Source organism: Aethina tumida, chromosome 1 (assembly GCF_024364675.1).
Source record: "Aethina tumida isolate Nest 87 chromosome 1, icAetTumi1.1, whole genome shotgun sequence".
Lineage (NCBI taxonomy): Eukaryota > Metazoa > Arthropoda > Insecta > Coleoptera > Nitidulidae > Aethina > Aethina tumida.
The window spans coordinates 41,534,556-41,550,996 of NC_065435.1; the positions used below are offsets into that span (position 1 = coordinate 41,534,556).

Sequence of the window (16,441 nt, forward strand, 5' to 3'; positions counted from 1 at the left end):
TAAATATAACTAAATAATAGACAGTTATTTATATGAATGAAAATAATTCTAAAATCTATAATAATTTTTCTATATTTATCCAGTCAAAAAAGGGAATTTTAGAATAACTTATTTGTTAGAAAATCGTTTCATAAGAATAAATGGGCAATAAATTTTCTAATTAACAACAAATTCTACTGAATTTTGAACAAAAGATTTTTATTTACGTTTATGAAAAAACAATTTTATTTTTCAAATACTCAGTTTAAATTAAATTACTTGTTTCCACTTATATATAGAAAATATAACATAATACTAAAAAAGATATTTATATTTATTTAACAACAACAAGAATAAATTAACCATAGAATTTTGTTTGTTAAAAATCTAAAATATTTGAACCAAATTTATAACTTGCAGTAATTTAAATTAGGACTGTGATGAAAAAAGTATTTGTAAAATTTTTTTATGTCAAATTATTCAAATACAAGATAAAATTGATTATGATTTTTCATATTGGAATGTAAATAATTTATTTAGGCAGTAAAAAATTGATTTAACAAAACGTATCAATCATCAGAAATGTATCAGAAAATAAAAAAAGATTGTAGACATTTTTTAATTAAAGATATTAACACACTATAGGCGGGTAGCAAAATAGTCCAAACTAAGTTGTTGAATGATAACAAAAAATAAGAGATAATTATTTCAGTTCCGTATGTAAACCAATAGACTAACATTATCTCACCCCGTTTTTAAAGTAAATACATTCAAAATGGTAAAAATTACCCGGCCCGATAATAATCAACAGTTCTCGAGACGGGTATTTTTACCCGACCCGCTTATAATGTGTTAATATTAAGTCATAAATACATATATAGAAATATAAAATTATCTACTTTTTGTAATAATACTATCTAAAAATAAGTCAACAATCTCCATGAATTTTTGTAATATTTTAGAAAGAAGTATTCAGATACTTTTATGACAAATTTACAACACAAGTATAATTAATTTTATTAATTTTATCAATTATTTATTTAAAAATAATTTGAAAAACCAAAAATATTTAAAATTAACTTTATAATTGTCAAAAATACTTTTCAATGAAACTGAGTCGGGATAAAATTATTTGTAGAAAGCTTTCCATGTTAAATTGTTGAAATGTGAGTAAATCAGAAAGTAAAAATTATTCATATTGAAACATATTGCCACCTATAAATAATTTATACAACCAGTAAAAAGTTTTATCAACAATATGATTGATAGCTGTCAGAAAATCAAACAGAATTTTTTATATCAATTCATCAATTTTTTTAATAGACTTTTTTAAATTAAAGATATTCATTTATATTATACGCCATTATATTATTAAACTTTACTAACTGCCATACTAAATACACATATAAAAATAAGTAAAAACTTTTTAATAACATTAAATAACATATTAATTAAAACGTCTTATAATAATTCTAGCCAAAGCCTAAACTAAATTTATAATTTTTTAACTGGAACTTACTCAAGATAAAATTATTTGTTCCTATTGAAAGTATTATTGGCATCTATAAATAATTTATTCAAAGAGAAATTCGTACAAAATTATTTGTACACCAATTTTTCGTAATTTTTGATGGACAATTATATTAATTAATTAGTTTTAAATTATATTATGAGATATTTTAAAATTAAAATAAGAATTAATTATTAAAATATATATTAATTAAAATAATAGAGTTCGTTGACATATAAAAATATAAAAGTGACTAAAAACTTTTTTAATAAATTTAATTAAGAGAAGGATTAAATCTGAAAATAACTCTACAATTTACATTAATTTTACGAATAGTTTGGACAAAACTTTTTCAGTTATTTTTATGGCAAACTTTTTTGTTTCAAGTGTTAATTAGATAATGTTATTATTTTCCATTATTACACTTATATAAGACATGAAGAAGCCAAAAAAATACTTTTTAAACAAAAAAGTACCTTAACCATTTATTTTACAGTTGAACATTTTCACAAAAAAAAATGTTCAGAAATAAGTTAAGAAGCCAAACATTTTTAAAACTAAATTTATAATCCGCTATCATATTTTCAACATGTACTAAGTCAAATTGTTAAAACCGAGAAATGGTTAAGATCGTTCATATTGAAAAGTATTGACGTCTATAAATAATTTATTCAAACAGCAAATAACTGAATCAACAAAATGATTGATAGCTGCCAGAAAATCATACAGAATTGTAAATCAATTTTCCAGAATATTTAATAAATATTTTTTTCTATTAAAAGTATTAATTAAATTAAAATAACTATGAGAAATTTTAAGATTAAAACCAGAATTAAACCTTAAAATATTTATTAATTGCAGTCGTTATATAGAAATATAAAAATAACTAATTTTTTTTCAATATCTTAATTAATTTAAAAATATCTGAAAGTTTTTCGAATATTTTAAACATTTTTTAGTTATTTTTATGGCAAATTATTTTTTTCCAAGAGTTTAGCATTAATTAGTTTCCATTAATACCCTCATGTAAGATATGAAGGAGTCTAAAAAAAGAAATACATTTTAAACAGAAAACAATTTGACAGAGATATTCAGAAAAAAATATTTATAAAAGCCAAAATTATTTTTAACTAAATTAAAAATTCGCAGCAAGCATTCATTTAACGTGAACCGAGCCGAAACAAATTTTTTTCATAAAGTTTCCCACGTCAAATTATTGAAACGCGAGAAAAACGTACGCTTAAGATTTTTCATATTGAAACGTATCGGCATCCATAAATAATTTATTCAAACAGTAAAAATTTGAGTCAACAAAATGAATGAAATGTCAGAAAATCAAACAGAATTAGTTTTTTTACATTATATATTCGATAGGTACATCATCCATCATTCATGAATTTTAGCTGAAAACTAGCAGATATCATTTTTTATGTCCCACATGTTCATTTTAAATCGAAGTCTATTTTGAGCACAACAGCATCCAAATCTGGTTGGAATCCACGTTACACAATGAACCGTCTGATCAATATGCTCAGCAAAGTTATTTTTTGCCGGCACAATAATTTAAATATTCGGAGTCAATAATCAATATAAAAGTAACATAAAAGATACATCAAAGAGACAAGCATGGCGAGACAATGCGATGATGAGATTACATTCGCGTTATGTAACCAGCGGAGATGAGATGAGACAGTTGGAAATTGTTAAAATTCCACGCGAAGATGTAGATTTCGTGCGATTATGTAACAGGGATTATCCATATTGTCCCGCTCGGTTGTTGCTGTTAAACCGGGATGAACGACGTTCCCGTCTTGGCGACGTCATTGGTGCGAGCATCGCGGACGAGTGCCGGCCCAAAACGGCCGGCAGAACGCGAAATAGCCGCGTTACATAACGCGATTTGGTGAACGTGGGATGGCCGAGCGCGACGGGCGTGATGACCGTTTTCTTGGGTCGAGCGCCGTCATCGGTGGGCACCGCGGCGCGTCCGGCATCCTTCCGCGAAGGCGTTCCGCGCTCCGCGGCGCCGACGACGACGGCTACATTAATTGCGTAAACAAGACAGACGGTTGGTTTCACTTACTGATTGTGGAAGTGGTGCACATATCCACCGGGTCCTGACACCCGGCGATGGAGGCTCCTGACAGACATAGGTCTGAGCTGACTAGCATCGCCCCGTGATGACGGCCAGCGCACTACCGAGCATAACGCGGGGGTTCCTTCTGCGACCCCGATGCGCCGCTAACTGCCAACCTCGAGGATGCTCCTCGACACCCGCGCATGCTCCCCCCAAAATGCTCCACCACACGGGCCCCGCGCGATCATATGTTAAACAATTTCGTGCAATTAGGCCTATTTGAGCCTCTGGCGAGCGGTGCACGAGGCCTCTTCCGTGCGGCGGGGCCTACAGAAGAGTACGGCACCCTTTCGACACTCTGGTTCTGGTTTGCACCAGATACGGGGCCGACGTTCAATTGGGACATGGGAAATCGAGATGGACCAATTTATTTGAAACTGACTCTTTGTTCGCGGTCTAATTGGATGTGCGATTAGCGGAGACCGGAGAAATATGAATGCCCTACATTACTTCCTTTTCTACTACAATTTTATAAAGGAATCAACAAGATAAAAATAATTACCATTCAAAATGGAAGAATTAATCAAAAAGTTTCAGCACAATCATGAAGTAACAAGCGCATAATTATTTTAAATCCAATATAATGGACTCTTCATCAAATCTCAAATAAATATGAATGCCGTCCATTATTTCATTTTTTCCTAAAAGTTTATACAAGAATCAACAAGACAAAGACAATTTCGATTCAAAGTGGAAGAAATAATGAAAAAATGTCAGCACACTCATGAAATAACCAGCGCATAATTATTAAATCCAATATAATTAACTCTTCAGCAAATCTCAAATAAACATGAATGCCGTACATTATTTTTTCCTACAATTTTGTAAAGGAATCAACAAGACAAAGGTAATTCACATTCTAAAAATTTCAGCACTCTCATGATGTAACAAGCGCATAATTAATAATTATTAAATCAAATACAATTGACTCTTCACCAAATCTCAAATAAAACAAATATAAAGGTACCTCAATTAATGTAAGCTTAAGCAATGTTGTCTGCAGCATTTTACGATTACTACTACTTTTTTACTAATTAAAGCTTCAATTGTTATTGTTTTCAGTCCGTAAATGTCCATTTTTGTCATTATATTAAAAAAAACTACAAAAATAATTAAATTACGTTCACCTTAGTGGAAAATATGAATTTAAAACTTCGTAAATACAAATATAGAAATATAAATGTAACTAAAAACTTCTAAATAAGTTTAATTAGCAGAAGAGTTAAACTGAAAACATCTAAAAATAACTACAATCTGCATTTTAGATAGATAAAAGTTTTCAGCTATTTTCATGACAAACTTTTCCTTTCCAAGTAGTTAGTATTAATTAAATAATGTTATTAAAACAAAAAATTAACCTAATAATACTTTTTGGAATTCCACAATAAATCTAACTAGAAATAAGTTGAAAATATTATATATTATAATAAATGCAAATTTAAAACTATTTAAATGCATATAGTGCTTTCAAAACTCATCTTTTTATATTAGATTCATTTAACTTTTGTGTAAAATATGTTATGTTTGTCAATTATTTTTATGGCAATTTTTTCTTCTCGAAAAAGTTGGTATTAATTAGATAATGTTATTAATGTCTGTTAATTCACCCATATAAACAAAAATAACTTAACCACAGATTAGGGTTTAAACATTTTCACAATAAAATATGTTTAACAATAAGCTGAAATGCCAAATATAATATAACAAAAGCATGAAAATGGTGAAATTAAATTCACCTTTGTTGGGAAATGTGAATTTAAAACTTTACAAACGCATATAGTCCTTTCAAATATTTAAAACCCCTATTTTTTATATTAAATTCATTTAACCCAACTTTTGTGTAATTTTAGTACATTAACAAATTAAAAAACCTATTACAAAAACGAATCACACAAATAGTACAAAAACCAACAGATTCATCCAGTTAATTGAAAATACGTTCATCTTTATGCAATCACTCAGCAATTTTCATTAAACAAATTGTATTGTGACTATCGCAACCATTTTATGTTTTTTAATTGAAACATAAATGAGTAAATATATATAGGTGTTTCCTGCCCCACTTAGTTTCATTTAGTCATAAATCTAGACAATTAAAAATGCACTCCATAATTCAGAATATCGATAACAAATTACTTAAAACGGGGAGCAATTAATCTCCGGGGTTACCGTACATGTTTTTTTTTTTTTGTTTTCGTGGTTTACGACGTCCCGCGGGATCTTTAGGAACTTTACAAACGTTCGTGACTCGATGAATTTCATACTTGCGGGGCCCACCATGCACAAACTGATTGACAAGCACAAGGGTATTGCATGACACAACCCGTGTGAGAGTTGACAAAACAACCTCGCCGTTGAATTATAGAAAAATAAAAACGGCGTTAGATAAAACCCAGATTCAATATTTAAATCGTTCGGCGGTGATGACTTAATATATGTGATAATACAACGGTTAAATTGTCGCCGTTTACGTTTTAAATATGTTGTAGCGCAAACCATTTATACTATTTATGATTGTCACTCACTCTATTTTATGCTGTGAGTTATTGTTGTTTATTCGTTTATAAGTAATGAACGCTAATTCGAATTTAAATTGGGGCAATCACGCACGTACTGCTTCCTCGTTTGGAAAAATTGTGTCGATAAAATTAAATTAAATTGCTTGCACGATTTTTACGTACCATTCCGCAAATTATTGGATTTTGCTGGGTGGGCGAAAATTCGTGGGACATGTGTTATTTTGAAATTTTGACTTGTCCTAGTAAATTATCAGTAAATTTTGAGTTAATAATGTAATCATGGAAATAGGTTGATAATTAATCAGGTGGGTTTGGAAGTTTTACTTGTGTTATTGATCGAAATGGACTTCTGTTACCCTGCTTATATGGGACAGTGTGGTTGTGATTACAAAATAAAACCAAAATAAAAATGTTGCACCATCTCCTTTTTAAATATTATGACATCAAGAGAGTAACAGAAAACTCTAAGGAAAACACAGTAAGAAGAAACATCACTTGACCTTCCTTGGTGGTCAATTTCTGTTTGCAAACTGTGAAATTTTTCATGCAACAATTCCAGACACTGATTATATCTGTATTCAAATCAGATAAATTGCATTTTCATGACTGCACTTTTGTGTTTGTTTTTGGCCTAAATGTCAGACACTTTTTCTCTTTAACTGATAATGATCTGAAAGGTTGCTCACTTCCTGCTTTAAATTCTAATTTATTTCGACAAAAACATTTTACACATTAACAATTGTCAAAATTGTCAAATCAAATTTATTTTACTGCGTCACGTTCATATTGTAATTGAATTTGCTGAAAAATGGGGGATAAAGTGGTATCGGAAAAAGTATCCGAAAAGGTGTCGGATAAAGAGAAGCAAAATGAAAAAATACCCGAAAAAGTATCCGAGAAAACTTCCGAGAAGATAGAAAAGCCTGAAACCAAAGTAAGTTACAAAGAATGTTAGTATAAATAAAACCATCAAATCCATTAAAATATTTATATTTCATAATAAATAACAATACAATCTTAACTATAAAATAAAATCAAGCCAAGCAGCGTTTTCAATTTCATTAGTATGTACAACAATACACAATGTTGATAAAATGTGTATTTGACTTGGCACTGCATTTGGATGACTCGGTAAAAAAGACACAAGTTTATAAAAGTGTTGGCATACTTGTTAATTTAAGTTGGTTAGTTTTACTTGACATGATAAAATTGTTAAAATTTAACACAGTTTATTCAATATTTATTTAATATAATACATCAACAGACGTTAAATCTCGTAACCAGTAACCTGAGACAGTTTACAGATGAGTGTAAACATATCGATGGTGAAGAATGTCTTTTGGATATAGAAATTCAGCAAGTCATATCAAAACGAGGTGCTCTTAAGAAGTTCAGATTAGCACTTACTGAAATTCTTCCCCATCGATGCAAAAATAAAAATAAGCCGATAATACGCAAATAAAAAACACACATGTTAAAACAATAGAAAATGAAACTAATACGTGCTATAGCACTAGTAAAGGTTTTTATGAACCTTTGACACACTGCGACACAGCGACTGAAATTCAGAATTAGTGCTATTTACATGTAATGTGCGGTAAATTACACGCTATGTCTATCGAGTATAACTTGGTCTTAAAATCCTCACTTACTAACCATAACATCAATTATTTTTAATATGATTAATCAATATATTATAGTATCTAATCATGGACCCTCCAATTTTCATTATGTATTCGATTGAAAAAGAGGAAGACATAAAAAGGTTTTCAATGTAAGCATCTATGGCACTGTAACTAAAAGATAAAAGTACATTTACATTCTGATTTACTACTATTATTTGTTTTAACTAAACAATTTTACCTAAAAACTTAAGACAAGAGACTTTATTATCACTTCAAAACTTCCATCTTTTTAAACATTTTATTTTAAATTGAATACTGAAAATTATTCCCATCAAAACTTTTCGTCATTATCAGTCTCATTCTGGTATAAGAATCAAATATCCTAAAAAAATTTTGTTACGACTACAATTTTACTACCCTGAAAAGTGTAATAGTAAAAATATATAGATAAAATAAACAACTTCAATCTACCCTTAATGGTTTCTGCACAAAAATTGACATGTATACGGATTTATTTATTAGATGAAAATAGAAGCACTATATTTTCATTCCCAAGACTCAAAAAACCTTCACGTTTAACATAACGAAACCATTTATCAAACCAGTAATACAATTACATAATTACACAAAACGAAAATGGACAACAACCAAATTTCTTGTAGATCTTCGAGGGTGGCACAAGATTCAGTTCGTCCTCTTCCTCATCGTCTCCTGATATGCTCATTTCCTCTATGCTAAACGTGTCGGTCAGTTCCTGGTGCACTCTGGACTCCTTTCTCGACAATGGGAAGAAGTTTACAATATCTTCTTCGCTGAAATTTCACACATTTACTACACGTTCATTATTTGTATGTGTAATTTACAATACATGGTTCAATGTTTTTAAAATTATTCTTTGTTTTTACTCCTTTACTTAGACACTTTATTTCTAATGAGTGATGTAGGTCAGCATACTTAATATTACTTCATATTTCAGTTTCATAGTTAAATTAATAATAAACTGCAAGTGCAATTTACAACTTAATGAAATTTTTGTGACTTTTTAGTAGCAAAAATCTCTTTAATTCATTCAAAGTATAAAAAATTATTCTTTGTTTTTATCTTTTTAATTAGACTCTTCCTTTATGATAGGTGATGTATGTCGGTATACTTAATGTAGCTTCATATTTCAGATTTAATAGTCAAATTAATAGTAAACTACAAGTGTAATTAGTAACTGAATGGAATTTTTGTGAAATATTCACTTTTTACAAGCTTTAGTTCATTCACCTATCGTCGGTGTCCCATTGGACCAACGGCTGATGATCCTTGGCACCGGGAATGGGAAGTCTCTGTATGGGAATTAGGCCAGGCGTCGAGTTGTACTCCTGATGTAGACGTCTCGCATGTTCTATCCTAGCCTCAAGTTTTCTTTGTAGCTGTCGGGACGTGGATATGTTCGACGATCTCGGCGGCGATCTGCTACTACCAGCACTTGAAGAATCACTTCCCTAAAATTGTAAATTTCATCCTTAAAACTTTTCACATGCCTATTGTCTACAAAAATACTTTTCTGAATTAAAAACAAAACACTTTAATAATTTTAATTTTTGACTTATAATATTATTGGACCTAAATAATTAATTTATATTAAGCAGACAAATTAACTTCACCTTAGATTTAATGTAATGATGTAAATTAAAAGCAAAGTGTGAAATTTCCTCAAATGTCCAAATTTTCATGCAGACATTCTAATAGGATTTACGTACACCAGGAAATCTAATTTTAAATATAGATTTAGTTCGCAAAGGTCAGTGAAATTCTATTATGAAAATGTCACACGGCGCAGTAAACATGTGTCACAATTTAAATGTGAGAAATAAGTCACATGCCTAAGTAAAACTGACAAGACAATAACAAATTCAATACTGACATAAATACATCTGTTTTTATATTACATTTTGATCTAATATTTTTTCCAAAATTAATGTAATATCTTTTAGTAGATTTTTAAAACAAATCTCCGGATTACAAACAAAGAAAAACTAATTATTGTTAGGTACAATAAGATTATTATTATAAAACATGTTTATACTTTTCACCATATCCATTAGAATTTTGACAGCTTTTTATATAGTTTCTTTGTTATTTTTATTTCATTCTTAATATTTCAGTAATATATAGCCACCATATGTTTGATAAAATAATCATATATGTATGATCATACATCATATTGATACATTTTGTATGAATGAACCCATATACATACGCTAGGTTTAGATCCGTTATCCCCATGATGATCACCACTATCAATTCCACTGTCTTCCATTACAATAATCAAAATACAATTAATATAAGAGACCACAACAACTTATCACATCGTGCCCAACAAATTCGACTTGATTATCTAAGGCAGCGTCACAACAAACGTGGAAAAAAATTCAGAAAGATCAAATGGACCTGGGAAAAATACTAGCCAAAATACGAGTGACAGCTGTGCAGCGTTTACCAAACTGAAGTTGCCATTATCAGAGCGTGCGGCTCCGCTAGGCGAAAATCAATAACGTGGTTTCAGGAGCGAACGAACGTATAAAAAGTCCACATAAAATATGCCGCGCTTACTAAAATATTCGATCAAATTTCCACTAAATTTAATTCGATCTCTCCCGCAATGACCAATCAATTATCAATTGGGGTACATAATGGGATTTGAATTAATAGGCCTGTTGTCCTGACAACGGTAAAACATTCTACGTCAAAGCGCTCCTGATTTTATTTGCAGGACTAATTTTATCAAATTCAATGAAAATGACAAAGTCGAACGTGGTAAATAATCATAAAGTAATTCATTACTCAAAATTACTAATTCATTATTATTATTAAAATCACACTTTAAGCACCACTTTTACCATTTTATTAATTAAACGATTGTAGTATGATGTTACAAGACAAAATCTTTTTTAGAAAAAGGTCCGTAGCAGGACAACGGTTGATCCTGAAGATGATTTTGATGAGTGGAGACGACCCAGGCTTCAAAAACCAGACAACCAAGTTGATTTGACTGAATTGGTATGCAGTCTCTTCTTCTAAACCACCATTATATACATTATTTCCTATTCACACAGGAACTAAAAGAAGTCATACCAAGAGCTCTTACTACAGATAACCCGCATTTACCCGACAGCTTAGTCGAATTCAGTTATGGAGTGGGCTCCTTTGTTCCCGTACCAGCTGTCACGAACATAGTACACATCTACCAACAACATGGAACGCTCCTCCACAGAAGCGAACCCGAAGCACGCCAACAAATGATCGAAATGGGTCTTGATCGTAAGTTACTTTTAATTTCCGCAACGGTAATCCTCAAAGTTCTCAAATGCAGCCGACGAAATACTGGAGGATGAAGAAGAACATGTCATCGTAAGTCAAGAACCGGAAGAAGAGGATGAGGACGAGCAGACCCTTGATGATGAAGAGGAAGAGGAGGAGGAGGAAGGGGTCGTACCAACGGAAGATGATGCTCCCCCGCCTGCTCCAAAGGAAGAAGAGAAGGAAGAAGATGAGGAGCATGAAGATCATGAAGGGGGAGGAGGCGGCTTTAAGGCGGCTGCCCAACAAAAAGGAGGAAGACCCAGGAAGCTAGTTAACTCCTTTAATTTTTCTGAGAGAGCTGCTCTTACTTATAACAATCCTACGAGAGTAAGTGCCTTTATACACCATTTTGTTCGTACCGTAATCTAATTAATTAATACTAGTCTCAAGAGGTTCAAACCACACCACCTCCATTAGCTACATTTTCGGCTAATGTTCTCCAGTGGGTAATTTATGATGCATACCAGGAAGATTTCGCAGAACAACAAAAACAAAAGGAGTTGGAGAAGTTAAGAAAAGAGCAAGAGAAGTCTGCTCCAACGAGAGGAGGGAAAGCCGGTCCTGCTGGTGCTAAAGGTAAAAAAGGACCAGGACTCAGCGAAGAGGTGCAAAATAGAGTACTGGAATCTTGGAAGGTTTTGGAAAGAATGCTTAATTTGAATTCTTACACCGATATAGCTAAAGGTAACGAACGAAGTTATTTAAGTTAATTATTTATTAATGATTAATGTCTCTTATTAGATTATAGGTATTGGGATGATCCATCTGATGAATATAGAGTTGGCGAAGGAACTTTATTACCCCTTTGGAAGTTTTCTTACGAGAAAACTAAAACGAACACGGTTACGGACTTGGACTGGAACCCATATTATTATGATCTTTTCACAGTTTGTTTGGGGTTCTGTATGTATCATTTAATAAAATGCCAAATTTACTATATGGTTTTATAACTTTTAGTGGATTTTATGAGACCAATACCACAAGGAGCTGTGTGTCTATTTACTATTAAAAATCCATCATTCCCCGATTACATATGTATGACGGATGCAGCAGTTATGTGTGCTGATGTGCATCCCAAATATCCATACATGTTGGTAATTGGTCGATACGATGGAGCAGTTTTAATTTTCAACGTTCAACTATCGTGCAGTGAACCAATTTTTAGTAGTAATAATGTGACCAACAAACACCGAGGAATTGTGTGGGAGGTAAATTGTTAAAATTATTTCAACTGCTTGTTTTTTATCTAGATTGTTTTAGGTCAAATGGGGACCGGATTTAGCTGATGGGGAACTGAATTTTTTTTCAATAGCTACTGATGGTTTAGTTAATAATTGGATACTTGTACAAAGTGAACTGACTAGAGTAACGATCATCAATTTGTATTTAGAGACGGATCCAGCACCCGGACCTGATGGAACTAAATTTAAATTAAAAAGTAATGGATGGTATTAAATAATTTAGAGCTAATATTTATTATTTTCAGGTAGTGCTTCTTGCATCCAGTTTCATCCTGACAACCCTCAAATTTATTTAGTTGGTACAGAAGAAGGTCTTATCTATAAGTGTACAACTCAGTACAGTGCTCAATACCTACTTACGTACAAAGCTCATGATCTACCTGTCAGTCGAATTGATTACAACAAATATAACAAATCCATATTTATATCTTGCAGTAACGATTGGAGAGTGAAAATATGGGAAGACAATAGATTGTATGTTATTAAAATATAGTTTGTTATATATAACATTCGTTAATATTTAAGGGAGGCCCTTTTTTCATTTGATTTGGGAGAACGAGTGATGGATGTGAAATGGGCTCCATACTCGTCCACGGTATTTGCAGCAGTTTGCACCGATGGAAAGGTGTACGTTTTCGATATCAACGTTAACAAATACAAAGCTATCTGTGTTCAAGCTGTAGTTTCCAAAAAAAGAAATAAACTGACAAGACTTGCTTTCAATCCAAAATTGCCCATCATCATTGTCGGAGACGATAAGTAAAACATAATGCTTTCATAGTGACTTAAAAAATTAACAAATCTTATTTGATATTTTAAGGGGCTCTGTGTCTGCGTTGAAATTGTCACCAAATCTTAGAATCCCATGTAAGGCGCCCAAAAAACAACAGCACTTGGACCAGTGGACTCTCCAATGCATGAAACTTGATAAACTATTAGCTCTAGTCAGAGAACCTATTACGTTAACACGCCCTCCAGACGTTGCTGGCCATGAGGATGATTAGAAATACTAAATTAAAATAATATTATTGAAGTGCTATCTAGATTTATGACAATACAGAAGTTAATAAATTGATTAAATAATGTAGTCTTTAAATACATATGTTACGTCGTATAAAAACAAAAACGCAAAAACTTATTATTATTGCAACTGAAATAAAATTTATTAAATTTATGAACAAAATTCATTTCATTTTTCTTATAAACACAATTAATGAACCAATCCTTTAAAAACGTTTCTTGCAAGAGCTTGATATTGAAGGGGGAATGACAGACAATATATAAATTAAAATCTATTGGGGGTGAATTTATCAACTACTTCAAATTATTAATTATTTCTTTATTGAAAAACCTTCGTTTTTTTCGTCTAATTAATTTGGAGGATATATTTTTAATTATTGAATTCGTTCCCTATAACTCAATAAAATGTGCTTTTTATTTCATATTTTATTAACGGTCAATAAATATCTACAAAATTCATTTAAACAATATTAGGTACAAGTAACATGCATTTTTGGCACAATAGAATAATTTAATATTTTTACAATATTAAAGAATAAATTATTAGTTAATTTTCTGACTAGATTACAAAATTTACATGAGATTATACTTGGTATAAAGAATATTTACATGTGTAACTGCAGGTATTTACAAAAATGTATTTATAATTAACGATTCTGTTTAAATATATACAAAACGAAATATATAGAATACTATAGAAAAACAGTCAAGATCTAAAACAACTACAACTACAATTATTTTGGCAAATTTAATTAAATTGGAAGTAAATGTGCAAAATTCTTCCTGAATAATATTTGTACTTATAGAAAAATACTTTGGCATAAATTGTAACATAGATAAGTTAGTGGATTCTAAGGAAATTTTATTTTTGTAGGATCTGGATATTCAGGATTCTCAATGGCTCCTTTGCCAAATTTTAGTTCTAGAAAGTCTCTAATATTATTTGGACTTGGCACATTCCTGCCAATAAACTCAATACTAGACATAGGATGTAAAAAATTATCAGGAAACTCCATGTTCTTATGACTGGTAAACCAAGAATCTTTCGTCATTGTACCATTTTTCGTATAAAATGGAAACAGATTAACATGAATTCTATTCATTTTACTAAAATGTACCCTATAGAAATTTCCGGCAGTAGCCTTTTCCCATAAGAAACCTTTGTTGTCTACAATAGGTCTTTCCTTCGCGCGAAGCAACCAGGAACATCTGTGCAAGTCATCCCTATTGAATCCAATGTCAACATCATGATCCCAAGGAAGAATATCCCCACTTCTCATAGCCCCCAACAAACTTCCAGCTTCCAACCAGTAGCGTATACCAGCTTCATCAAGAACATTGAATACATATTTTGCTGTTTTCTTTAGATTTGACAAACAACAAGGTGGTGTCCACTTTCCTTCATATAAATAAGAGGGCATAGATTCAACAATATTACCAAAACACCTCATTGTATCTCGGTTGCAGCCAAACCATTCTGTTACACCAGTTTCCCTAACAACCTGCTTGATTTTGAGTGCTTCATAGAGCTTTTTAAATCTTCCTTGATCAGTTTGTTTCTTTTTCCACTGGGCATGATGGGATTTTAATACTGGCTTTCCATCATGAAAAGAAACACGATTAAGAATTCTCACCTAGAAAATCTGTAATTAACAAAAATAACATGAACATCATAATAATTTACCTTTACTGGTAACAATGAAGTCTGAATATACAGTGACTGAGGAAATGGCATGAAAAATGCATATGTGAGTTTTCTCAAAATATCAGTCTCAAGTAAAATTAAATGTCTTCCAGAAACGGCGTCACAAGTTAAACTTTTAAGGGTGCTGTATTTTAAAGTCCATTCCTTAACGTTGACGTTAATCCTTAAACAATTAAAATCCTTCTTTCCTCCATTTAAGGGTGCCACCACTATGCTATTCGGTTGCCTTCTGAGATCATTAACCATTGCTTGCACTGACTGGCGGGATGTAAGTCTTGTGGAATCAGGTACAAACAATACATATTTTGTCTTTATTTCAAACACAGGATATCTTTCTACCAAAGGAGTCTTCAAATTTGGTGAAAGATTTATTAGTTTTACATTGGCAAGTGTAGAATTAGTTAGTGTTATATCTAAAGGTGGATACGGGAGTACGTCATAGAGAATGAGTATGTTAATATTAGGAAAAACATTTATGAAAGACTGAGCTGTGAGGGTTACATCGTTTTCGTACGGCTCAAAATCTCTAATAACTACCGTTACGATCTTGCTTATGTGTTTAATGGGATTCTGTGTGGTGGGTTTTAACGATACTTGCGGCGTGAAAGTAGTAAACTCGTTGAATTTCCCAAAATAACGTACTATGTAATAGAAAACTAGGCAATGGACGATGAACAGAAAGAAAGTTACGGTCTTCGTAAGTTTAAACCGCATTCTACTTAAAACCGGCTCACAAATTACTTATGCTTGATTGAAATGCTCATTTTTGAACTGTAATTTTGGCCGAGCATTTTTGTTTATGTTTGTTACAAGGATGTTTTAACCTTCACATCTGTCAAACTATCGACATTTGCAAGGGAAGAAATTCCCAGCAGTTCAAATATAGTTAAGTGGTCATGATATTTTATTCGAATTGTATATAAGTAATCATTCATTTAATGAATGAATGAATTCAATTACTGTAGTAATCTAATAATTAATTAATAATATTACATCAAACAAATCAAAGCAATGAATTTCAGGACACTCCAGTTTGTTTGTCCTATTTGCGGTGTGTGTATCAGAATCAACAAAACAATTTTTGAAAAATCATTAAACCTTTAGAGAATTGCAAAAATTAGTACTAGGCAAAGAAATTCTGACAAAATAAAATATTGCAAAAAATTGCAATATTATTAGTATTAATATTAGTAGTACAAATTCTTCGCAAATTGATTTTTAAAAATTATTCAACAATATTTTTGAGTCGTCTCCTTTTCCTAAACTTGTTTCAAAATAGTTGGCATGGTACGTCATACAAATCATTGTTAAATTTTTGCAGTCAAAATTGTCAATTCAGTTCGTTCATTTTACC

General features: G+C 31.3%; 3 protein-coding genes across 3 annotated transcripts; 1 reads left to right on the forward strand and 2 right to left on the reverse strand.

The window, feature by feature from the left end:
• The first annotated feature begins 6,925 nt into the window (after positions 1 to 6,925).
• Positions 6,926 to 13,445, forward strand: LOC109595911 (dynein intermediate chain 2, ciliary). Its single transcript, XM_020011346.2, has 11 exons — positions 6,926 to 7,079; positions 10,714 to 10,818; positions 10,875 to 11,079; positions 11,132 to 11,448; positions 11,505 to 11,805; positions 11,863 to 12,024; positions 12,079 to 12,329; positions 12,382 to 12,559; positions 12,608 to 12,836; positions 12,888 to 13,121; positions 13,183 to 13,445. Exons 1-11 carry the CDS (start codon positions 6,954 to 6,956, stop codon positions 13,364 to 13,366), a joined length of 2,292 nt encoding a protein of 763 aa, XP_019866905.1. The 5' UTR covers positions 6,926 to 6,953; the 3' UTR covers positions 13,367 to 13,445.
• LOC109595912 (uncharacterized) lies at positions 7,120 to 10,224 on the reverse strand. The gene is made up of 3 exons (XM_020011347.2): positions 10,019 to 10,224; positions 9,040 to 9,260; positions 7,120 to 8,582 (listed from the first exon to the last, which is right to left on the reverse strand). Exons 1-3 carry the CDS (start codon positions 10,076 to 10,078, stop codon positions 8,384 to 8,386), a joined length of 480 nt encoding a protein of 159 aa, XP_019866906.1. The 5' UTR covers positions 10,079 to 10,224; the 3' UTR covers positions 7,120 to 8,383.
• Positions 13,446 to 13,839: 394 nt separating the features above from the next.
• LOC109595917 (ribitol 5-phosphate transferase FKRP) lies at positions 13,840 to 15,901 on the reverse strand. The gene is made up of 2 exons (XM_020011352.2): positions 15,067 to 15,901; positions 13,840 to 15,016 (listed from the first exon to the last, which is right to left on the reverse strand). Exons 1-2 carry the CDS (start codon positions 15,799 to 15,801, stop codon positions 14,234 to 14,236), a joined length of 1,518 nt encoding a protein of 505 aa, XP_019866911.2. The 5' UTR covers positions 15,802 to 15,901; the 3' UTR covers positions 13,840 to 14,233.
• Between the last annotated feature and the right edge of the window lie 540 nt (positions 15,902 to 16,441).

Coding starts and splice junctions, on each gene's coding strand:
- LOC109595911 (XM_020011346.2), top strand. CDS start 6,954: ATGGGGGATAAAGTGGTATCGGAAAAAGTATCCGAAAAGGTGTCGGAT. Junction 11,806..11,862: donor TTACACCGATATAGCTAAAG/GTAACGAACGAA, acceptor GTCTCTTATTAG/ATTATAGGTATTGGGATGAT. Junction 12,560..12,607: donor AACTAAATTTAAATTAAAAA/GTAATGGATGGT, acceptor TATTATTTTCAG/GTAGTGCTTCTTGCATCCAG.
- LOC109595912 (XM_020011347.2), bottom strand. CDS start 10,078: ATGGAAGACAGTGGAATTGATAGTGGTGATCATCATGGGGATAACGGA. Junction 9,261..10,018: donor ATAACGGATCTAAACCTAGC/GTATGTATATGG, acceptor TTACAATTTTAG/GGAAGTGATTCTTCAAGTGC. Junction 8,583..9,039: donor CAATGGGACACCGACGATAG/GTGAATGAACTA, acceptor GTGAAATTTCAG/CGAAGAAGATATTGTAAACT.
- LOC109595917 (XM_020011352.2), bottom strand. CDS start 15,801: ATGCGGTTTAAACTTACGAAGACCGTAACTTTCTTTCTGTTCATCGTC. Junction 15,017..15,066: donor CTTCATTGTTACCAGTAAAG/GTAAATTATTAT, acceptor CAGATTTTCTAG/GTGAGAATTCTTAATCGTGT.